This window comes from Schistocerca cancellata, chromosome 3, assembly GCF_023864275.1.
Source record: "Schistocerca cancellata isolate TAMUIC-IGC-003103 chromosome 3, iqSchCanc2.1, whole genome shotgun sequence".
NCBI lineage: Eukaryota > Metazoa > Arthropoda > Insecta > Orthoptera > Acrididae > Schistocerca > Schistocerca cancellata.
The window spans coordinates 557953941-557975140 of record NC_064628.1 but is presented as its reverse complement, the minus strand read 5'-3'; the positions used below and the strand labels follow the sequence as shown (position 1 = coordinate 557975140).

The window sequence follows — 21200 nt, the reverse complement described above, 5'->3', positions numbered from 1 at the left end:
TTTTCACAGGAACACCTAATTTTGGAAACAGCTATTGACACAGTTTGCTGGGTTTGGCTCTGTAAATAATTCTGAAAGTTATTTTCTGGAGTGTTGGTAATGTATTTAGGCTGATTTGTGCTATTGCACACCACACTTCTGCATAGTTCAGATTCGATAAGAATGATGTTCAATTATATGCACTTTTCAACTCATACGTATCTTTACAATGTTTGCTAATGATGTTTATATGTTTATGGCAAATATGTTTTTGGATAGCTTACAGGCTAAGTGATCTGTAGCCATGTTCCACTTGAGATTGATCTGGGTTGTGATTCTCACGAATTTTGTCCAGTTTTGCTTTGTTGTGATATCATACCCTGTGGATAATTTCATACCAAATATAGTTAGATATTTTTCATTGAAATACTGGACTATTTCATTTGTAACAGTGTTCTGCTGTCCAATGCTTTGTGTTCACACACAACACATTTGATGCTTTGTCTACATGCAGTATATATACTTTTTATAGAATTAGGAGAAGTACTTTATCTCATTAATATAAGTCAAGAAGAGAAGTGGTAACAGTGTGGAACCATGAGCCACTTGATATTTGATTTTAGTATTTTTGAATGTGAAAGACCCATTGGTTTAAGCAGCACAAATTGTTTACTGTTGCTCATACACAGTTTTATCAAGTCATAGCCAGTTCCTGTGATATGGTGATGTTAACACACACAAATACTATTTTAAAAACAAGGAACACTTAAGTAACTTATTCCTTGTTCTCTACAGCAGTAGTTGTATCATTTATTAACTGTGCTATGGCTGCATTTCCATGATGCTCTGTGCAGCTGGAAGTCTGTAATTCACCCCTCACCCCATCCTTTTTCTCTTTCTTTCGCATTCCTGTATTTTGTATAAAGCAGTGTTTGTTTTTTCTGCACACTTTTCAAGAGTGGAATAATACAGTTATTTTGAATGTGGTTCAATGAACCCTCTCCAAGGTACTGAAGTTTGATTTTCAGAGTATCGATGTAGATGTAAATATACACCAGCCATGTCATAACGAATGGCGTTGGACATCTCCGACAGAACAGACACTACTTGTGTATATATATATACATGAAGTTGACTTGTTTTTCAAAAACCATCTGGATTGTTAAATAGTAGACTGCATATAATAAGGAATGATTTTGTACTTGAACAATTACTTCATTATTGCTGTGGCCATGGGATCGAACATGTTATCTATGTACTTTTTTAATGAACAGGTAGGCAACCTATCGTAGCCTGCAGATTTTGAATTTTTTGTGACCTAATTTTGTATTTATCTATTTCTGTACTGGAGATGTTAGAAAATGTCGTTGATGGGGTATCCAATGGATGAATAGCACTCATCAAAAACATTTGTACTCTAATGTCGGAATTTGATGATATTCCCTACATGGTTGATGATAAGGTCACTAACTAAATTTTCCTTACAATCCTTAAAGATGTTTACAACTTTCCAAACAGTTATACTATGTTACTTGAGTCTCATAACATTGTGGCTGCATATTTACCTGTGGTGTTTAATAGTAGGTTATTACAATAATCTTGGTAGTTCTTAGATTCTGCCTTTAGTCTGTTATTTTTGCAATCCTGTAGCATTGCACACTGAAAAGTGTTAAGTCTTTCTTTTGCTGTTTTCACTTTGTGATTTATTCAGTTACTTCTTTGTATTTTTTCCCTCCTAGTCACATAATGATTTTCAGCTTTTGTCAGTACCTGGACAGCTTACTGGTCAGATATGGCAAGCTTCAGAACTAATGCATTGTATGTAACATGAGACATGTTAGTTATAATTTATCAGCCTATGATTTGCTGCTATTGACCTCTTTAGTGGGCTCATTTATCAGGAAATTTGTACTGATATAATTTTAGCATTAGCTTTTTTTTTTTTTTTTAAAAAAAAAAAAGTCAGTAGGCATCAAGTTCCTGTTTGTATATCCAGTTAGTACGGCCATGTATATTGCAGTGTTAATGTTTGTGGCAACAAGCAGGTCATTAAAAATTTCACCGAAAACATTTACGTTATCATAGGGAGGTCTTTGTAGAGCTATAATATTTAAGGTCTCTTTCCTACCTGTATAGTTAATTTCTGAAACTCTTTGCCTTTACATATGTCTGCTTGTGTCTGTATATGTGCGGATGGCTGTGTGTGTGTGTGTGTGTGTGTGTGTGTGTGTGTGTGTGAGTGCGCGCGCGCGCATGTGTGGGCACGAGCGCGCACGCTCATCCCTTTTTCCCCCTAAGGTAATTCTTTCCGCTCCCGGGATTGGAATGACTCCTTACCCTCTCCCTTAAAACCCACATCCTTTCATCTTTCCCTCTCCTTCCCTCTTCCCTGATGAAGCAACCTTGGGTTGCGAAAGCTTGAATTTTGTGTGTGTGTGTTTGTGTTTGTTAGTGTCTCTATCAACATACCAACGCTTTCGTTTGGTAAGTTACATCATCTTTATTTTTAGATATATTTGTCCCACGTGGAATGTTTCCCTCTATTATATTCAAGTAAGAAATTGGTATGAATTGAATAACACTGCAGTGGTGTAAGGAAACAAACCAAAAACATTTTATGTATGCTGGATGTGGAATTCCATGGCTGTTATTCACTTATTTACTTAAAATTTATTGGGTGAGACTATAGCCAACCAGAAATACTTTTTAAAAAAGCAAACAGTGGAAAATTCAGGACGGAATCTAACAATGTTATGAAAAGGATAGTTGCTACTCACCATATAGCAGAGATGCTGAGTCGCAGATAGGCACAACAAAAAGACTCACAAAATAATCTTTCAGCCAACAAGGCTTTTATGAAAACACACACACACACACACACACACACACACACACACACACACACACACACACATACCTACAGTCTCTGGAAGCTGAAGCCAGCTTTATTTTAATGTTATGACATTTAATGGGCCATTATGCCCATTTTCAGGAGGCTATCCTTGTTTCACTGTGTGTCAGTATTATCACTAGTATGTCATTTGCCACTGTCCTGCTTAAGAATGTGTGTGTAGTTTAATGCCAGTTTATGTGCTGTATCGATACATACATAATATACAAGAATGTGCTAACATGCTTGCAGTCGAAACCATAGCCACTGCATGATTTTTGTACACTTACACATTAGTTATAGTGAACAAAGTTTTGTTCCTATTTGATGCTTGTTCATTTTTGGGAGGAATCACAAAATGTTACAGGTTTTTTTCCACATTCAAAACATAAGACTTCCATAGATACTTAACAGTAACTAAATTTATTTCTATCAATTTAGGGACCTTTTGGACACCGATGTATTCTCAAAATCGGACCCAATGTGTGTTACTTACCTGAAGACATATGAGACACAAGACTGGATTGAAGTGGGACGAACTGAGATGGTCAAGAATACATTAAACCCAGATTTTGTACGAAAGGTACTATAATGTTCATGTTTTAGACCAATGAATCTCAACAGTTGTATGCCACACTTAGTCTGTAGTGAAGAATATATTCAAGCAACTATAACTGTGATGTGAACTTCTTAAGAGTAAGTTTTTTGCTTTTATTTACTACAACTGTTTTAACCATCATACTCATCTTCTTTCCTTCCTTATGATATATAGTATTAGTTAATTGTGAAAAACCATTCTAATTGAAACTTTATGTTAGAAGCTAATCGAGTTGTACAAACTGAACTGAGAGATTCACTAGCTTTTTCTTTTATCGTCTGTCCCACTGTTTGGCCAAGTGATGTAGTCTTAGTTTCTTAAAGCTAATGAATTTATTATTTCTGATATTTGTCTGTTGCTATCTACTAAGTGGAAATATTTTTATGACTGAGTTTGTAATTTCACTTTGGACCATTATTTCCTGTAGGGAATATTTTGCAATGTAAATTTTGTACTAAAATTGTTCCTACTCTATGATAAGTTTCGACCTGCTCGATCAACTCCGCTGAATTGTATGATCGGTTTATTACAGATGTGATCTTGCACTCAAAATATCATGTATGAGATGACCACCTTCAAATTAGGATCCTGTGAATCCACATCACAGGTGTATGCATTTAGCTTTTAACTTGCCATGCTTGCCTGTTAGGCAGGCAAGCTGCCACACATTATCAGCAGAACAGGCGGGTTACTTTACTCCCATCCAAACCAAGCCATGTCCAACCCAAGCAGGCTAATGGAATCTCGCTTGCCTGCCCATCATCCTGTAGCACCACACTACATAGCAATTTATTCTGTACACTTTCAGTGTAGTGTTACAAGCAGCGTTCCAAAGTTAATGAAAAGTCCTTTTTTACTCCTGTAGGGAATATGTTGTGATGTAAATTTTGTATCACCATACGAGGCCCAATATAACTATATTCATTCTGGTCCGTCTGGCTAGCCGTGTGGTCCAATGCACTGCTTCCCGAGCGGGAAGATGTGCCAATCCCCAGCACGAATCTGCCCGGCGGATTACCGTCAAGGTCCGGTGTGCCAGCCAGCCTGTGGATGGTTTTTTAGGCAGTTTTCCATCTGTCTCAGAAAGTGCATGCTGGTTCTCCTTATTCCACCTCAGTTACACTATGTCAGCAATTGCTGTGCGGTTTCTAGGTCCACAGTTCAATACATACATACATTTTCATTTTGGGTCACTGTAGGCCAGAAAATGGTGGATTTTATTTGTCCTTTTTTTTCTTTCTAGTGTATTTTGGGCTTATTTATTTATATCAAAATGAACGGTCTTCTCTGCAACTTCACAACCTTTCACCTAGTAAACCTATTATTGGCACTCTAAGTTCGAATCTTCATCAGGTCACCTCAAATACATGTTTTTGTAGTAAGCACATCCAGTGTCTATTATACTGCAATGTCATCTAAGGTAAGGCTTTGGAAGTCTAGTTTCTGTAACCTTAGTGTGTTATTTAAGCCATATATGACCACAGTTATACCAATTTTAATTACTTTCTCTAGAATGTGTTTTGTAGGTAAACTGAATTAATTCTAAGAGGCCAAAATAGTTCATTCTAAATTCCCCAAATGCATTTTAACGAACATTAAGTTCATTTTTCATATTATGTTAATCTAATAAGTACTCATTTGAAAGAACAAGCTTTTCTTTCATACTGAGCTTCCTTCACACAATGTTGCATACTACCGGAATGTAGTTTTTAATACCCCTCTCAACCCTATTTTTTTCCCTATTTCAGTAATCGTTTGCCCTAAATTTAGAAAGCCTGTATGCTGCTAGATAACCTCAAGTTCTTAGCACAGATTCCCAAAAAACTTGTCAGTCACTAAGTGTTTGTCCTCTTCCAAAATATTTATGGAGTAAGGAAACAGCTGGTCAGATTTACGGATGCATCATAACATTTTCAAGGTTTCTGAATGAGTGTTTAGTAATTTTTACACAATTTGCACTATGAGACACCTACCAATTTATTTGAAACTGCCTCATAAACACACAAAAACTTTTCCTCTGCTGAGCTTTGACATTTCTCCTCAATCTCTTTTAAGTTTGGTTTGTTCATTTTGAAGCTCCCTCATTATTATGATAAATGAGTTGCATTGAAACTAACTACCTACCGTATTTACTCGAATCTAAGCCGCACTTTTTTTCCGGTTTTTGTAATCCAAAAAACCGTCTGCGGCTTAGAATCGAGTGCAAAGCAAGCGGAAGTTCTTAAATATGTCGGTGGGTGCCGCCACAACTTAGTTCTGCCGTCGAATATATGTAGCGCTACACAGGCATGCTTTGTACTTTGTAGGCACAAAGATAAATACTGGCGTCAAAACCTCTGCGTCAGTAAATAAATTTAAAAAAAAAAAGGTGGAAGACAAGCTTTTTTTCTCCGCGCCGAGTTTCGACCACTGCATTTTCATACATTATCCAACAAAGTAAATACAAATTCCGTATTGTTCATTTTCGAACGTAGCAGCATTTCAATGTACTACGAAAACCCGACTGGCAAGAATGTTAGGATGTTCGTCAATATGGCCAACTCTACGTTCTGAATTTTTTCCTATCTGTGAGAAGAGATGGTTACTAATAGGAACTTTTATAAATTGTGAATCACATGCAGTATTCTCGTCACCATAAGAATAATACGAATATAAACACTTTGCCATGTATTGTTTCGTGTTTGCTACTATCTCATTTAAATCCTGTCTGCGTAATAAACCACAAAACTAGAGTGAGACAACAGCAAACGCGGAAGAATATACATATCATGTCATGTTTATATTCGTATTATTCTTATGCTAAACAGTGATACAGTCAGAAATGAAGCGAGGCAATTGACTAGATTTTTAAATCTAAGATGACTCTAATTTCTGTGCGGAATGTAATGTACTAAAGAGGCGCCTGCAAAGATTTTCAAACGGAGAAAAATTTTCGCTAAACTCTCGTTCAGAACATCTTCTATCATACGCAGTCTATTATTTGTTTCTTGTTGATCATTATCAAAGAAAGCAGCAGTGTAAGTAACAACAAGTAGCAGTCTCTTGCCATTGTTTCGCTAATGAGACGATTCCTCTCTCTCTCTCTCTCTCTCTCTCTCTCTCTCTCTCTCTCTCTCTCTCTCTCTCTTTTTTTTTTTTTTTTTTTTTTTTTTTTAAATTTGTAAGCGGCGGTAGCGCGCTCAAAAGCAAGCCATGCCGCGATCGGCGACAGGCCGTAAATACGCAGTATCAGAGTACAACAAACAATGCATGACACAGTACAGTAATGCATTTTCAGCGTAGAGTCACGTAAACACCTATAACAAAGAAAACTGCGCTTATCAGATTAAAGAAAAATAAGCAATCAATTCAAACCAGACGAAGCACGTGAAAAAGGAAGGGTACCCGTATAAATACGGACGGAGCGCCTGACGCATAGCAATGGTTACCTGGTAAAGCTTAGCTGCTAAGCTTACGACTCGAACCAAACTACTGTAGCTGTATTGTCATTCATTCGACCTAAATTGTCTCATATCACAGTGGACCAACTTTGTTTTGATTTGGAGATACTTCCTAAAACTTTTCTCTCCCCTTGAATTTCGAATCTCAAATTTCAGGTGCGGCTTAGATTCGGGAAATTTTTTTTCCTTGATTTCGAGTCTCATTTTTCAGGTGCGGCTTAGATTCGAGTGCGGCTTAGACTCGAGTAAATACGGTAAATATACACCTGACTAGTCATGTTTCATTGACAGCAGAACCAGTTACCAGGTGCAGCAGGCTGAACAGGTCTCTTGAAGCTTGCCAGGCTTATCGAAACCCAAGTTGGCTCACTTCAATGACTGGGCTCTAGTACCCTTGTGCTCTTGTTTCTCTGGTGCAGTAAGTTGAGCTGCTTCAATCATTGCCGCAGAGGTAGGGGTAGACAGACTGGAAGGAGAATTTGTACACCTCTGGTCCACATATGCCTACATTTGTTCCTTCGACTGTTCAGAACATATCTGCTTTTACTTTCTAAGAAGCTGTGCAAGAGCTTCACCATTTCTGCTTACCAGTGGAGCACAAGAAGTGAGAACCTGTCTGTGTGAAAGTTCATTCATTGCCACCAAGTTGGTTGATTTTCAAGGAACTTCTCGCAGTCTACAGATGTAGTTAAACAGTCATTCACTAAGAGGTTGGGACGGTAAAAGTAATTTTGTTTTATGGCCAATTTTGGTGTTACTTTGTGCCAATTTCAGTGTTCTTTGCCAAATTCTGATTTTTTTTTACTTTTATTTTTTTATTTATTTATTTTTTACTAAATTCAAGGTTATTTTCTGATGATTTTGATGTTATTCTTTGGCGTTTTCAGTGTTATTTTTTGCCAAATTAAATAAAATTATTCGCCAAATTAGGTATTATTTTTGCCAGACGCAGTGCTACTTTCTTTCGTCCTCCTCCCCTCCCCCCCCTTCTACATTCAGTGTTATTCTTTTTTTGTCAGATTTGGTCGAGGTTTTCTTTTTCCTTCTAAATTTTGTCATTTCTTGTCAATCAGTTGCTCCATGCCCAAATACAAATTTCATGTGTTTGTAGTGAAATCTGGTACGTTTATTGCCAAATTGGGTGGGTGTTTCTTTTTTACAATTTCGGTATTATTTGTGACATCACATCGTGATTTCTTATGGGAAATGAAATGCCATTTTAAGATTATACATAAACCCCCAGCCTTTAGGGAAAAAAGGTAAAATGTAATTCAAACATTCAATAACCATCAGTTGGTAAACTTGTCCTCAGATTTACAGTATTCTTTTGTATGAGAAAAATTTTATGATATTATGTAAAAATTACTGATTTTGCATTATTTTGCAAAAACTGCCAGTTTTGCATTATTCTTCATGGTATCATTGTCACAAACTTTTTCACGTCCCCACTGATAGGTAGTATTTATTTTGAACATAATGTAAAGAGCAGTTCAGTGTGGAAACGTGGTGGAATAAATAAATAGTTACCAATACTGGCCTTTTATCAGGACATTTTCATCAATGTTCTGCAAGCCACCGTATGGTGCATGGCAGAGGGTACCCTGCACCACTACTTGTCATTTCCTTTCCTGTTCCACTTGCAAGTAGAGCAAGAGAAAAATGACTGCCTATATGCTGCCGTATGAACCCTAATTTCTCATATCTTATCTTTGTGGTCCTTACGCGCAATGTATTTTGACAGTAGTAGAATCGTTCGGCAGTAAGCTTCAAATGCCGGTTCTGTAAATTTTCTCAATAGTGTTCTCAAAATGAATGTCGGTTTCCCTCCAGTGATTCCCATTTGAGATCCCAAAGCACCTCCATAACACTTACATGTTGTTCGAACCTACTGGTAACAAATCTAGCAGCCCGCCTCTGAATTGCTTCAATGTCTTCCTTCAATCCGACCTGGTATGTATCCCAAACACTCGAGTAGTACTAAAAAATAGGTCGCACCATCGTCCTATATGTGGTCTCCTTTATAGGTGAATCACTCTTTCCTAAAACTCTCCCAATAAACCAAAGTCGACCATTCACCTTCCGTACCAGAGTTCTCACATGCTCATTCTACCTCATATTGCTTTGCAATATTATGCCCAGATATTTAAATGGCTTGACACTGTCAAGCAGGGCACCAGTAATACTGTATCCGATCATTACAGGTTTGATCTTCCTACTCACCTGCATTAACTTACATTTTTCCACATTTAGAGCTATGTCGTCTTGCATCTTCCTACAGTCACTCAATTTCAGCACCTTACTGTACACCATGGCATCATCAGCAAATAATTGCAGATTGCTGCCCAACCTGCCTGCCAAATAATTTATGTATGTACAACAGAGATTGACAGACGAGCAGTGCAGTAACAGACTGCAGAAAGAATTGTACAGTTGCAATTGCGGGTAGGAAGCTGGAAGGTTTAAATGTCTCATCGACAAGAAGACCATTAGAAATAAAGCTTAAGCTGAGATTAGACAAGGGAGGGGAAGGCAAACAACAATTTACTTTTCATAGGAATAAATGTGGCTTTCACCTTAAGCTACAGGTGAAAACCACAAAAATTTAAATCTGGATTCCTTCGTTGGGACTTAAAACCTGTCCCTTACAGATGTAAGTCTTAAGCCTTATCTGCTGCAGTACATTTCTTGTTGATTGCTGTGGAAGTGTGGTACTGGTTCTTGAAACTTGAGCTTCTTGCAACATATCAGACCTTCAAGGAACTTATGGAAATCCAGCCAGATAATGTCCTCAGGAACCGCCTATATTCCAAATGTGAACACATTGTCATTATCAAGTCACATATGCAAGAGTTTGCTGTGTGTGATTCAGAGATTATAACAGAAGATATTGTGCAATAGAGAATGTATCTGTTACAAAAGTTGAAGAAGAATACTTTGAAAATCTCTCCCTCTCCTTCTACCTCCCATCTCACCTCCTCTGCACACCCGTTTGTAGTTCATACAGCAAAAGACTGTCAAGTAATGTAATGATTAAATAATGAGTAATAAGATTAATAGTGTACTTTTATTATTGACATTTAATTTTCATTAAATTTCTGTGATATCCAGCAGTATGGAACTGGCATGGTGGTGGTGGTCCCATGTGTGTGTCATACATAGGGATATTAACTGAGCTTAGACTGGGAGCATTAATGAGAGAGAATGAATTTTCTTCCAATTTATTTAATTTATTTTGTTTTTGTTGTGAATGATAATTAAATGAACATAACAAAAATTATAATAAGGTTTCTTCATAGTATGAAAGTTACTACTACTGTTGTTTTATATCACAGGTACATTTGACATACAGATTTGAGGAACAACAGTGGCTGAAATTCGCTGTGTACGATATTGATACGGAGTCACCCGACCTTGGAGAACATGATTTCTTAGGAGAATGTGAATGCACTCTAGGCCAGGTAAGGCAGTTATTTTTACTGGCTGAATGCTTTATGCTGAATAGTGATACAGTCAGAAATGAAGCAAGGCAACTGACTAGATTTTTAAATCGAAGATTACTCTAATTTCTATTGAGAATGTAATGTACTAAAGGGGTGTCTGCAAAGATTTTCCAACGGAGAAAAACTTGTGCTAAACTCTTGTTCAGAACATCTTCTATCATATGCAGTCTATTATTTGGTTCTTGTTGATCGTTATCAAAGAAAGCAGCAGTGTAAGTAACAACAAATAGCAGTCTCTTAACAATGTTTCGCTAATGAGACAATTCCTCTCTTTTTTTTTATTGTTAGGGGCAGTAGTGCCCACAAAAGCAAGCCATGTCGCGAGCGGCGACAGGTCGTAAACACTCATTATCAGAATGCAACAAACAATGCATGACACAGTACAATGATGCATTTTCAGCTTAGAGTGACGTAAATACCTATAACAAAGAGAACAGCACTTGTCAGATCAAAGCAAAATAAGCAATCGATTCAACCCAGGTGAAGCACGTGAAAAAGGAAGGGTACCCGTATAAATACGGACGGAGCGCCTGACACATACCAATGACTACCTGGTAAAGCTTAACTACTAAGCTTACAACTCAAACCAAACTTCTGTAGCTGTATCTTCATCCATTCGACCTAAATTTTGTCTCGCGTTACAATGGCCCAACTTTGTTTCGATTTGGAGGTGCGGTGTAAAACTTTTCTCTCCCCTTGAATTTCAAGTCTCAAATTTCAGGTGCGGCTTAGATTCAGGAAATTTTTTTTCCCTTGATTTCGAGTCTCATTTTTCAGGTGCGACTTAGATTTGAGTGCAGCTTAGATTCCAGTAAATACAGTAACTTTCTGTGAGAATAGTCACAGACATGAGCAGATTTCTCTGTTAGCTCACGAGGCTCTTCTTCAGAGTTTACGATGAATTCATTATCCTTGGAATACAGTAGTTCTCAGACAATTAAATCTACATATTCCATCATCAACATTAAGGAGGTATTAGTGAAAAGTCCCATATTAGAGGCAGCAAGAAAACCATGCTGAGAAATATATTCAGATGAGGTCTGCAACAGCAAACAGCCTAGTCTGACAACTTCGTTTATGTCCTCAGATGCTTCCCCATAAATGACATGTTGTTATGGAAGACCATAGAAAGGGACAGAAGTGTAACAGGACATTATATTTGTTTTTGTGGAACACTGTAAAGGCCTCTGCTGCCAATAGTATCAAAGTCCTTGTTTAGGTCAATAGCGACATTTTCCAGTTCACAAAATATTCATGGCATTTTCTGTGTATCTGTCAGAGGGTAAATATCTTATTGTTCATAGACTGTCTGGTGCAAAATCCTCACGTGTGTCAGGGTAGATTAGTGCAGACAGAGCCTTTTCCATTATTTGGCAAATTGACTTTGCTATGGCCAGATGCTCTTCATGTTGTCAGGACTGGTTCAAGAACACTTTTTCACACAAGGGACTTATCATTTGGTGCCCTCTCCCCTTTTCCTTCATACATTTTCTTCCTTATGTGTTTTAGTGATATTACTCTGTTACTGTTGCATTTGTCCCTCTCCTTTACCTTTGTACACTGTTACTATGTGTACATTTTTCATATCGTGTTGTAATGTGTTTTGTTCACAACAGCTCACAGTAACTCAGACAGAGGGGTTGTCACATATTTCAACTCCATTACCTCTGCAGGCATATTGCCACACACTGTGCAGTTTTCTCAGCTTTGATCCATAATGGATTAGGCAAAGTTGGCTATGAACAGCAGGGTTGTCCAGTTCAAATGTTGTGGGGACTGCTGATGTGTTATCAGTGCCTCATTTCTTATGCCATCTTGGATTAAAAGCAAGTCTAACAAAGTGTCGACCTTCATTGCTGCTCGATTTTTTGAGTGAGGAGCTTTATGTTTAGATCTTGGATTCATGATTTCTTCCTGGTGCTCTCCATTTGTATACCTGTGCTGTGTGGACTTGCAGAGATTTGTCTAGTGTTAGTTCACATTGTGTTAAATGAGACACTGAAAGTCTGCTTTAGCTTAATGTAACCAGATTCAGCACAATCTGACTAATTTTAAGGGAGTAGTTTATTTTCCTTGAAGTAAGGGCATAATATGTTTATATAATTTGCAAACTAATCACTTTGATTCCTGACTTTTCTCCTGGAAATTTTGAGAGCCATTTGCATAATAGCCTCCTTCATCTGTAATCACATGCTCGTCACACTCTTTGTATAACACAGTGATGCAATATCAAGTTTTTCCTTCAGTTTGACTGATATTTGTAAAGGTTGTCATCTCAGGTGACTGAGCCATTAATTCTAACCTTGCCATATTTACTCCATACTGGGTGAATAATCTTTCATAACATGAGCTTTGTTTCCTGTAAGTTATATAATCAAGCTTATACCTGTGGCTTGAGTGCAGAAATTACAGTGACTATGTACAGCTCTTTTCCTGAAATAGGTGATAGTGATAGATGGTGTACATAGAATGCAAACTTCAGGAAGTGCTAACCGCTCTTATTCTTCTTTCCAGTGTTGTAAGGTCTCATACAGTTTGACCAGTTTTATAATTGTTGCCAATTCCTGCATTGCAGTCACCACATTTTAGAAATCTGTCTCCCTTTTGATCTTTTATTAAACATTTTCGTAAACTTGCATAGAAGATGTCAACAATTTCCAGTGGAACTTTCAAAATGAGAGTGTAAGTTAATATCCGTGTAATAGGAGCAGATGCTGTCATTAATCTCATGGGCAATAGCAAATCTAAAACACCAGTTGTGACTAAGTGCAGTCAACTAGGCACACCTCATACTTACCCCTTATTGTCCATTACATGTATAGTTATTCCCATATCACTTACTTTCTGTGTGAAGATGCAGTAGTTCTGTTGGTGCAGACCATTTTTCTAGACATTGGTCATCATCTGTTAATAAATCATAACAACGTTCTTAGGTTCCATATGGCAACAAGTTTTTTTTTATATTTCTCTTCCTGTTGAAGAAATAATAATAAATTATTATTATTATTATTATTATTATTATCTGAAACTTCTTGACAGATGAAAACTGTATGCCGGACCAAGATTCGAACTCAGGACCTTTGCCTTTCATGGGCAAGTGCTCTACCAACTGAGCTACCCAAGCATGACTCACGACCTGCCCTCTCAGTTTTACTTCCGCCAGTACCTCGTCTCCTAACATCCAAGCTTTACAAAAACTCTCCTGTGAACCTTGCAGAACTAGCACTCCTGAAAGAAAGGATATTGCAGACATGTAGCTTAGCCACAGCCTGGGGGATGTTTCCAGAATGGGAGTTTCACTCTGCAGCAGAGTGTGCGCTGATATGAAACTTCCTGGCAGATTAAAACTGTATGCCGGACCGAGTAAAGCTGTGAGGACGGGGCATGAGCCGTGCATGGGTAGATCAGTTGGTCCTGAGGTTGAGTCTCGGTCCGGCACACACTTTTGATCTGCCAGGAAGTTTCATATCAGCGCACTCTCTGCTGCAGAGTGAAAATCTCATTCTTGATAATAATTGTTGTTTTTTTTTTACTGTTGTTTTTGTTGCTAGGTGCTAATAATGGTCATCATTTGATACCTACATAAAAATGTTTGGCACTCCACACACCCATAAAAGTGCAAGAAAAGAACTGGACTAGCACCCAGTCAGTTGGGAATGTCTGGCTTGAGGTGAATAATAACTAACTGTTCACCTAGTAGTGTAGACTGTGTTCCCACAAATAACTAATTATATTGAGAGTTGAGTAGCTTGCAGTAGTTATTGACTCATTCATCTTGGACCCTAATGACTCCTAACAATACTCAGTATTTATTGCCCTGTCAGTATTGGTCGAACAGAATGGTTCATCATTTCCACTGTTTCCGGTGAGGTGTCCACCAATAGCCTTGGATTAAGCTCCACATGACATACTACACTATGTGATCAAAAGTATTTGGACACCCCCAAAAACATACCTGTTTTATATTAGGTGCATTGTGCTGCCACCTACTGACAGGTACTCCATATCAGCGATCTCAGTAGTTATTAGACATTGTGAGAGAACAAAATGAGGCGGTCCGCGGAACTCATGGACTGTGAACGTGGTCAGGTGATGGGTATCACTTGTGTCGTATGTCTGTACGCAAGATTTTCACACTCGTAAACATCCCTAGGTCGACTGTTTCTAATGTGATAGTGAAGTGGAAACATGAAGGGACACATGCAGTACAAAAGCGTACAGGCTGACCTCATCTGTTGACTGACGGAGGCCGCCAACAGTTGAAGAGGGTCGTAATGTATAATAGGCAGAGACCTATCCATACCATCACACAGGAACTCCAAACTGCATCAGGATCCACTGCAAGTACTAAGAAAGTTAGGCCAGAGGTAGGAAAACGTGGATTTCATGGTCGAGCTACTGCTCATAAGCCACATATCACACCGGTAAATGCCAAAGAACACCTCTAAGAAGTGTAAACATTGTATGATTGAACAGTGGAAAAACATTTTGTGGAGTGACAAATCATGGTACACGATGTGGCGATCCGATGGCAGGGTGTGTGTACGGCGAGTGCCCAGTGAATGTCATCTACCAGCATGTGTAGTGCCAACAGTAAAATTTGGAGGCAGTGGTATTATGGTGTGGTCATGTTTTTCATGGAGGGGGCTTGCACCCCTTTTTGTTTTGCGTGACACTATCACAGCTTAGGCCTACATTGATGATGTAAGCACCTTCTTGCTTCACACTGTTGAGCAATTAGAGGATGGCGATTGCATCTTTAATGCACTATCACTGTTTTAATATTAACATGTTTGCTCATTTATTTTGGGAAAAAATATTATGTATTTAAACATTTCAAACTTAATTGTCATTCCCATGCTCTCATTGTTGTTTTAATCTAATCTCCAACATCCATTACTTGCAAGCTCACAAGGCAGGTAGCAATATTAGTGAGGTGAGTGCATGCAGGCTTGTAAGAACAATGAAATTTGAGAATGTTTTTCAAACAAAGCAAAATTTTGTCATAACTTAAGAGCAGTACATTACTGGAAATGTATGCAAACATTGACAGTGGTGCTAAAAGAGCTAAAATAGATTATGAATATAAAAAGAAAACATGATGATGCTTACAAAGAAAAAGATAGTGAATTTTTGGGGAATGAAAACTGTTGAGAAGTATCAACAAAGGAATGGGAGTGACAGTAGTCTTGAAATTATATTTGTAAATTGTTTGCTTTATCACATTTTGAAAACTGGTGAAGGACTATCTGTGGGTGTTTGTATATAACAAGAACTTGGTAAAATGTACAATGGCTCAGAACTTCATAAACTTAGGGTGAAAAGCATGGAATGTGTATGTGTGAATAATGTGTGTTTAGGTAGAGATCATACAAAGAGCAAATATCTCATGGAATGCATAGAAATCATACGTACCAAAGAAATGCAGTACAGAAAAATGCATGCATGCAAGTGAAATGTGGGGAAACTAAACATAAAAAAAGTAATTACAGTTGCTCCGTTGTTCAGATCTGCATATGTAACAGTGTGAGGTAATGGCCGAGTTGTAGCGCCCTGAAGATATTCTAAGTTCGGAGTTGGCATGGCCGCGTGGAGGTCTCTCTGCAGGCCGCGGCTCGTCGACAGCCACATGGTGCTAGACATTGGTCGGAGCGAGAGGGGTAGCCCCAGCACATGGTCCAGTCCGACCGCGTGGTTGGGAATTTCATGTTGACGCGGTGCTGAGGACTGTGCTTTGTGTCCATGGAGGAGATGTGTATGCCGGGAGTGCCAAAGATGGCGGACTTGGTGAAACCATAATAGCAGACATTTCATAGCTCATGTAGAAATTAAATAATAGCCAGAGGAATCATGATACCTTAAAAAGAAACATGCACATTACCATTATCTGCACGACAATTCTGATGGTGTAATCAGCTTTTCAATATATTTCGTAGTTTAAAGTTTAGTATCTGACTGTAAATTATACAACTAACACCCAACAACGAATTTCCAAAATCTAAGCAGTTCATCCAATTTTGTCGGTTGACGTGTCTTTAGAAAGCTATTAGTGTAATCCCAAATTGGTATGAATTACAGGCATGTAACTTGAATAATACATGAGTTATTGGAGGTCAAAGTGGCCGATTACTATTAATCGCGTCAGGCCACAAGTACTCCACAGTTACATGAAAAAACGGTAGCAACATGCTTATAAATATATTTATTCGTCTGTGTCTTTGTTTATATCCAATATACTATTCATGAAGAAATTGGTCAAGTATTTACTGTGTTTTAGAAAGCACAGACATATTAGGCTACTGGCCTTCTGTTGTTTCTATTCCTTTGATATAAGTTTATTTGATTTGTTTGTGGATTTAATAATGTGTGTTAGAGTGTGTTTGTGATCCAGCCATAGGAATATTTATTTAATTTCAAGTTCTTTAAATGTAAATCCAGTATTTTGTTTCAATGTGTTTGTGAGTGTGCATTGGCTTGGAGACATGGCGGGAGTGCTGTAGCCAATCACAGCGCTCTTTACTACGGTAGGTGACTTTCGAAGAATGGGGAGTCTGTATGGAAGTGGGGGCGGAGCATCGGGTCACGGAGAGGGCATGGAGGGAGTGCTGCACGGGGAAGCAGCGACATACGGTCACAGGAAAGACTTGGAGAGTGGAGCAGTTTTGCGCGTGGTCGTGGGATATAGAAATATTTCGTAGTGCCGACTTGTGCACTTGTGAGATTTCCTTGGCTTTTGCACTGAAGACATTTTATGCATTTAAAAGTGAATATCTCGTGAGCTATGCTGTTGTTCATAACTAATTATGTGAAGTAGGTACCTATTGTTTCCCTGTTATTCAACTTATAATTTATTCAATTGCTGGACCATCAACACCACTCCAGATTTTATTTATTTGCTATCTTTCATTTATAAATTCCTGTGTTACAGTCAAAATTCGCAGTTGCCAAGTGATAGGAACCTTTGACCATTTGATTCATGTCTGTATTCATATTGTATACCGTAGACTCAGCAATATTGGGCTTGTAATGCGGCAACTACGTATCCCAGTGACTAGACAATGAAACCAGCCAAATCTTTTAATATTTCAACTCTGAGTCTGAGGGTATGTAGTTGAGGGTCACACCTCATCATTTTTAATTTTTCGAAAGCCCCCAACAGCTAAACAGAAATTATCATTCAGATCATATCCCATAGCAACTGAACTACAGAAATTTAGTGGTTTATCAGTTGGTTATCAGTAGATAATATGCTTCATCCTGACCATTCATGCAGAAATATCATTATGTGTATAGGAGAAGACAATCTTGCTCACTTCTTTGTATAATAGGGTACAAACTGTAGTACTACGATGGATGAAAATAACACAAATCCCAATAAAACCTTTTTAATAGCGCATGTATGTTTGTCTTTTGGGGGAGTTGCTTGCAGTTATTTTTTCAATATTGGTGAACTGGAAAGTGGGGTAGGGGAAGGTATTTTTGGGACACTGTTTGCAGCTCTTGAAAAGTATAACATTAAGTAAAATGTACTAAAAATCCATCTCATAGGTATTGCAATAATTGCAATAGATAGTGCATCAACAATGATCGCACCTTACACAGTCGTAGTCACTCTACTATGTTATCATTTACATAAGGACTTCATTGTTGTGCATTCTTTGAATCATAAAATGGAACAAGCTGTCCATGATGTTATGAATAATGTGATAGATGTGTATCTAACACACTCATTTTTTTATTCCTTATTTTAATGTGTTCCCAAAGTCCCATACATCAGAGACTAGTACAGGGTGTTTCACGAAAATTATCCCTTGGCTATTAAAACTAGGCCATGTTTTTCATGTACGTTGGATTGCTTCACCCTTTAACATTGTTCAGTCAGAGTTCTATTGTCCATCTATTTGAAAATCTGTGACATGATGCTACCTGATCAGTTCTTGAGAGACCTAAATTTGACAGGCTGTTACAATATATGGTGAAGTAGTTGCTTATAATGAAATTATTTGTTCTTTATGAAACCCTAGAAGCTCTTCAAGTACTATCATTGTTTATGCAAAACGGAAACTCTTCAATCCGTAAAGCAAATAAGAAATTGACTTGGCTATAAAAACTCTTGAAACATAGCGCAAATGGTTCTTCATTCAAGTAAGAAGGTGGATTTTAAATTAAGTGAAAGCACATGAGCATCATTCATTAAAAATTTCCAAATCTATAAAGAGACTTCTCAATACATTCCCAATTAAGTGAAAGTACTTACAGAAAGCTGCGTACATTATACCTATATCTATGGCTGAATGTGAACATGGATTTAGTCCCATGAATTTAACACTGACTAATCAGAGAAATCATTTGCAAATCCTGAAACTTTTGAATCTACTTTTTATTTAAGTAAGTGGATCTCCACTGCATTGCTTCGATGCAGAAGAATTTACAGAAAGATGGATAAAGTTTCAACATCACACCTTGACAAACCAACTGGCAAATCCTTGAATCTTCAGGAGAAGTCTCATTGATCTCATCTGTTCAGCTAAACTCTGTAAGTTAAAATGACAGGCATCTACTGTGGTACGATTCTGTAAATCAGTTTTACCCATAATGTGCTTCCAAGATACATCAAGAAGACAACCACAAATTTTATGTAGGTAATTAACATGCATTACATACGAGAATAAGTGTGTAATATAGTTGCTATATCCATACATATTATAAAAATGTATGTATTGTTTAGGAATAAAGGAAATGAGTCATCAAAAGGCAGAGGCACTGCGTCATTGATAGGTACATAAACAAAAGGTACAGAACTTTGCCAGCTTTCAGAATGCACTTCCTTATTCAAACGGAGAGCTGCATCAAACCAGTCTCAGGACTGAAGACAACAACAACAACAACAACAACAACATGGAAACACACACACACACACACACACACACACACACACACACACACACCTGTCTCCCCGTATCGTGCTTAGTCGACTGCCAGCTCTTTCCTGGCCCAAGTTGAGTACACTTATCATGGGCCAAGAAAGAACTAGCAGTCGACTGAGCACAATGTAGGGAGACAGGCTTTTGTGTGTGTGTGTGTGTGTGTGTGTGTGTGTGTGTGTGTGTGTGTGTGTGTGTTTCCTTGTTTACCCTACAAACTTGAAAAAGGAAGTGCATTCTGAAACCTAGCAGAGCACTGTAGCTTTTGTTTGTGTACCTATCAACGACACAACACTTCTGCCTTTCGGTGAGTTATCTCCTTTATTCCTAAATAATTCGTAATTCTCAACCAGACCTTTCCATGCATTTTATATATATATATATATATATATATATATATATATATATATATATATATAATAGAGGGAAACGTTCCACGTGGGAAAAATATATTTAAAAAGAAAGATGATGAGACTTACCAAACAAAAGCGCTGGCAGGTCGATAGACACACAGACAAACACAAACATACACACAAAATCTAGCTTTCGCAACCAATGGTTGCCTCGTCAGGAAAGAGGGAAGGAGAGGGAAAGACAAAAGGATTTGGGTTTTAAGGGAGAGGGTAAGGAGTCATTCCAATCCCGGGAGCGGAAAGACTCACCTTAGGGGGAAAAAAGGAGGGAAAAAAGGACAGGTATACACTCGCACACACACACATATCCATCCTCATATACACAGACACAAGCAGACATTTGTAAAGGCAAAGAGTTTGGGCAGAGATGTCAGTCGGGGCGGATGTACAAAGGCAAAGATGATGTTGAAAGACAGGTGAGGTACGAGCGGCGGCAAATTGAAATTAGAAATTAGCGGAGATTGAGGCCTGGCAGATAGCGAGAAGAGAGGATATGCTGAAGGGCAAGTTCCCATCTCCGGAGTTCTGACAGGTTGGTGTTAGTGGGATGTATCCAGATAACCCGGACGGTGTAACACTGTGTCAAGATGTGCTGGCCGTGCACCAAGGCATGTTTAGCCACAGGGTGATCCTCATTACCAACAAACACTGTCTGCCTGTGTCCATTCATGCGAATGGACAGTTTGTTGCTGGTCATTCCCACATAGAACGCTTCACAGTGTAGGCAGGTCAGTTGGTAAATCACGTGGGTGCTTTCACACGTGGCTCTGCCTTTGATCGTGTACACCTTCCGGGTTACAGGACTGGAGTAGGTGGTGGTGGGAGGGTGCATGGGACAGGTTTTACACCGGGGGCGGTTACAGGGGTAGGAGCCAGAGGGTAGGGAAGGTGGTCTGGGGATTTCATAGGGATGAACTAAAAGGTTGCGAAGGTTAGGTGGACGGCGGAAAGACACTCTTGGTGGAGTGGGGAGGATTTCATGAAGGATGGATCTCATTTCAGGGCAGGATTTGAGGAAGTCGTATCCCTGCTGGAGAGCCACATTCAGAATCTGATCCAGTCCCGGAAAGTATCCTGTCACAAGTGGGGCACTTTTGGGGTTCTTCTGTGGAAGGTTCCGGGTTTGAGGAGATGAGGAAGTGGCTCTGGTTATTTGCTTGTGTACCAGGTCGGGAGGGTAGTTACGGGATGCAAAAGCTGTTTTCAGGTTGTTGGTGTAGTGGTTCAAGGATTCCGGACTGGAGCAGATTCGTTTGCCACGAAGACCTAGGCTGTAGGGAAGGGACCGTTTGATGTGGAACGGGTGGCAGCTGTCATAATGGAGGTACTGTTGCTTGTTGGTGGGTTTGATGTGGACGGACGTGTGAAGCTGGCTTCATCCTGACCCACAACTTCTTCACTTTTGAAGGCCAGACATACCAACAATTAAAGGGAACAGCCATGGGTACCAGGATGG

At 38.7% G+C, this 21200-nt stretch overlaps 1 protein-coding gene across 2 annotated transcripts in view; it reads left to right on the top strand.

The window, feature by feature from the left end:
• LOC126175403 (copine-8-like) overlaps positions 1-21200 on the top strand; it is a 206673-nt gene that overhangs the window by 57729 nt on the left and 127744 nt on the right. For both annotated transcript variants that reach the window (XM_049922195.1, XM_049922196.1), the window contains exons 3-4: positions 3311-3452; positions 10240-10365. In XM_049922195.1, the coding sequence (XP_049778152.1) occupies positions 3311-3452; positions 10240-10365 (268 nt within the window). The remainder of the gene's footprint in view (positions 1-3310; positions 3453-10239; positions 10366-21200) is intronic.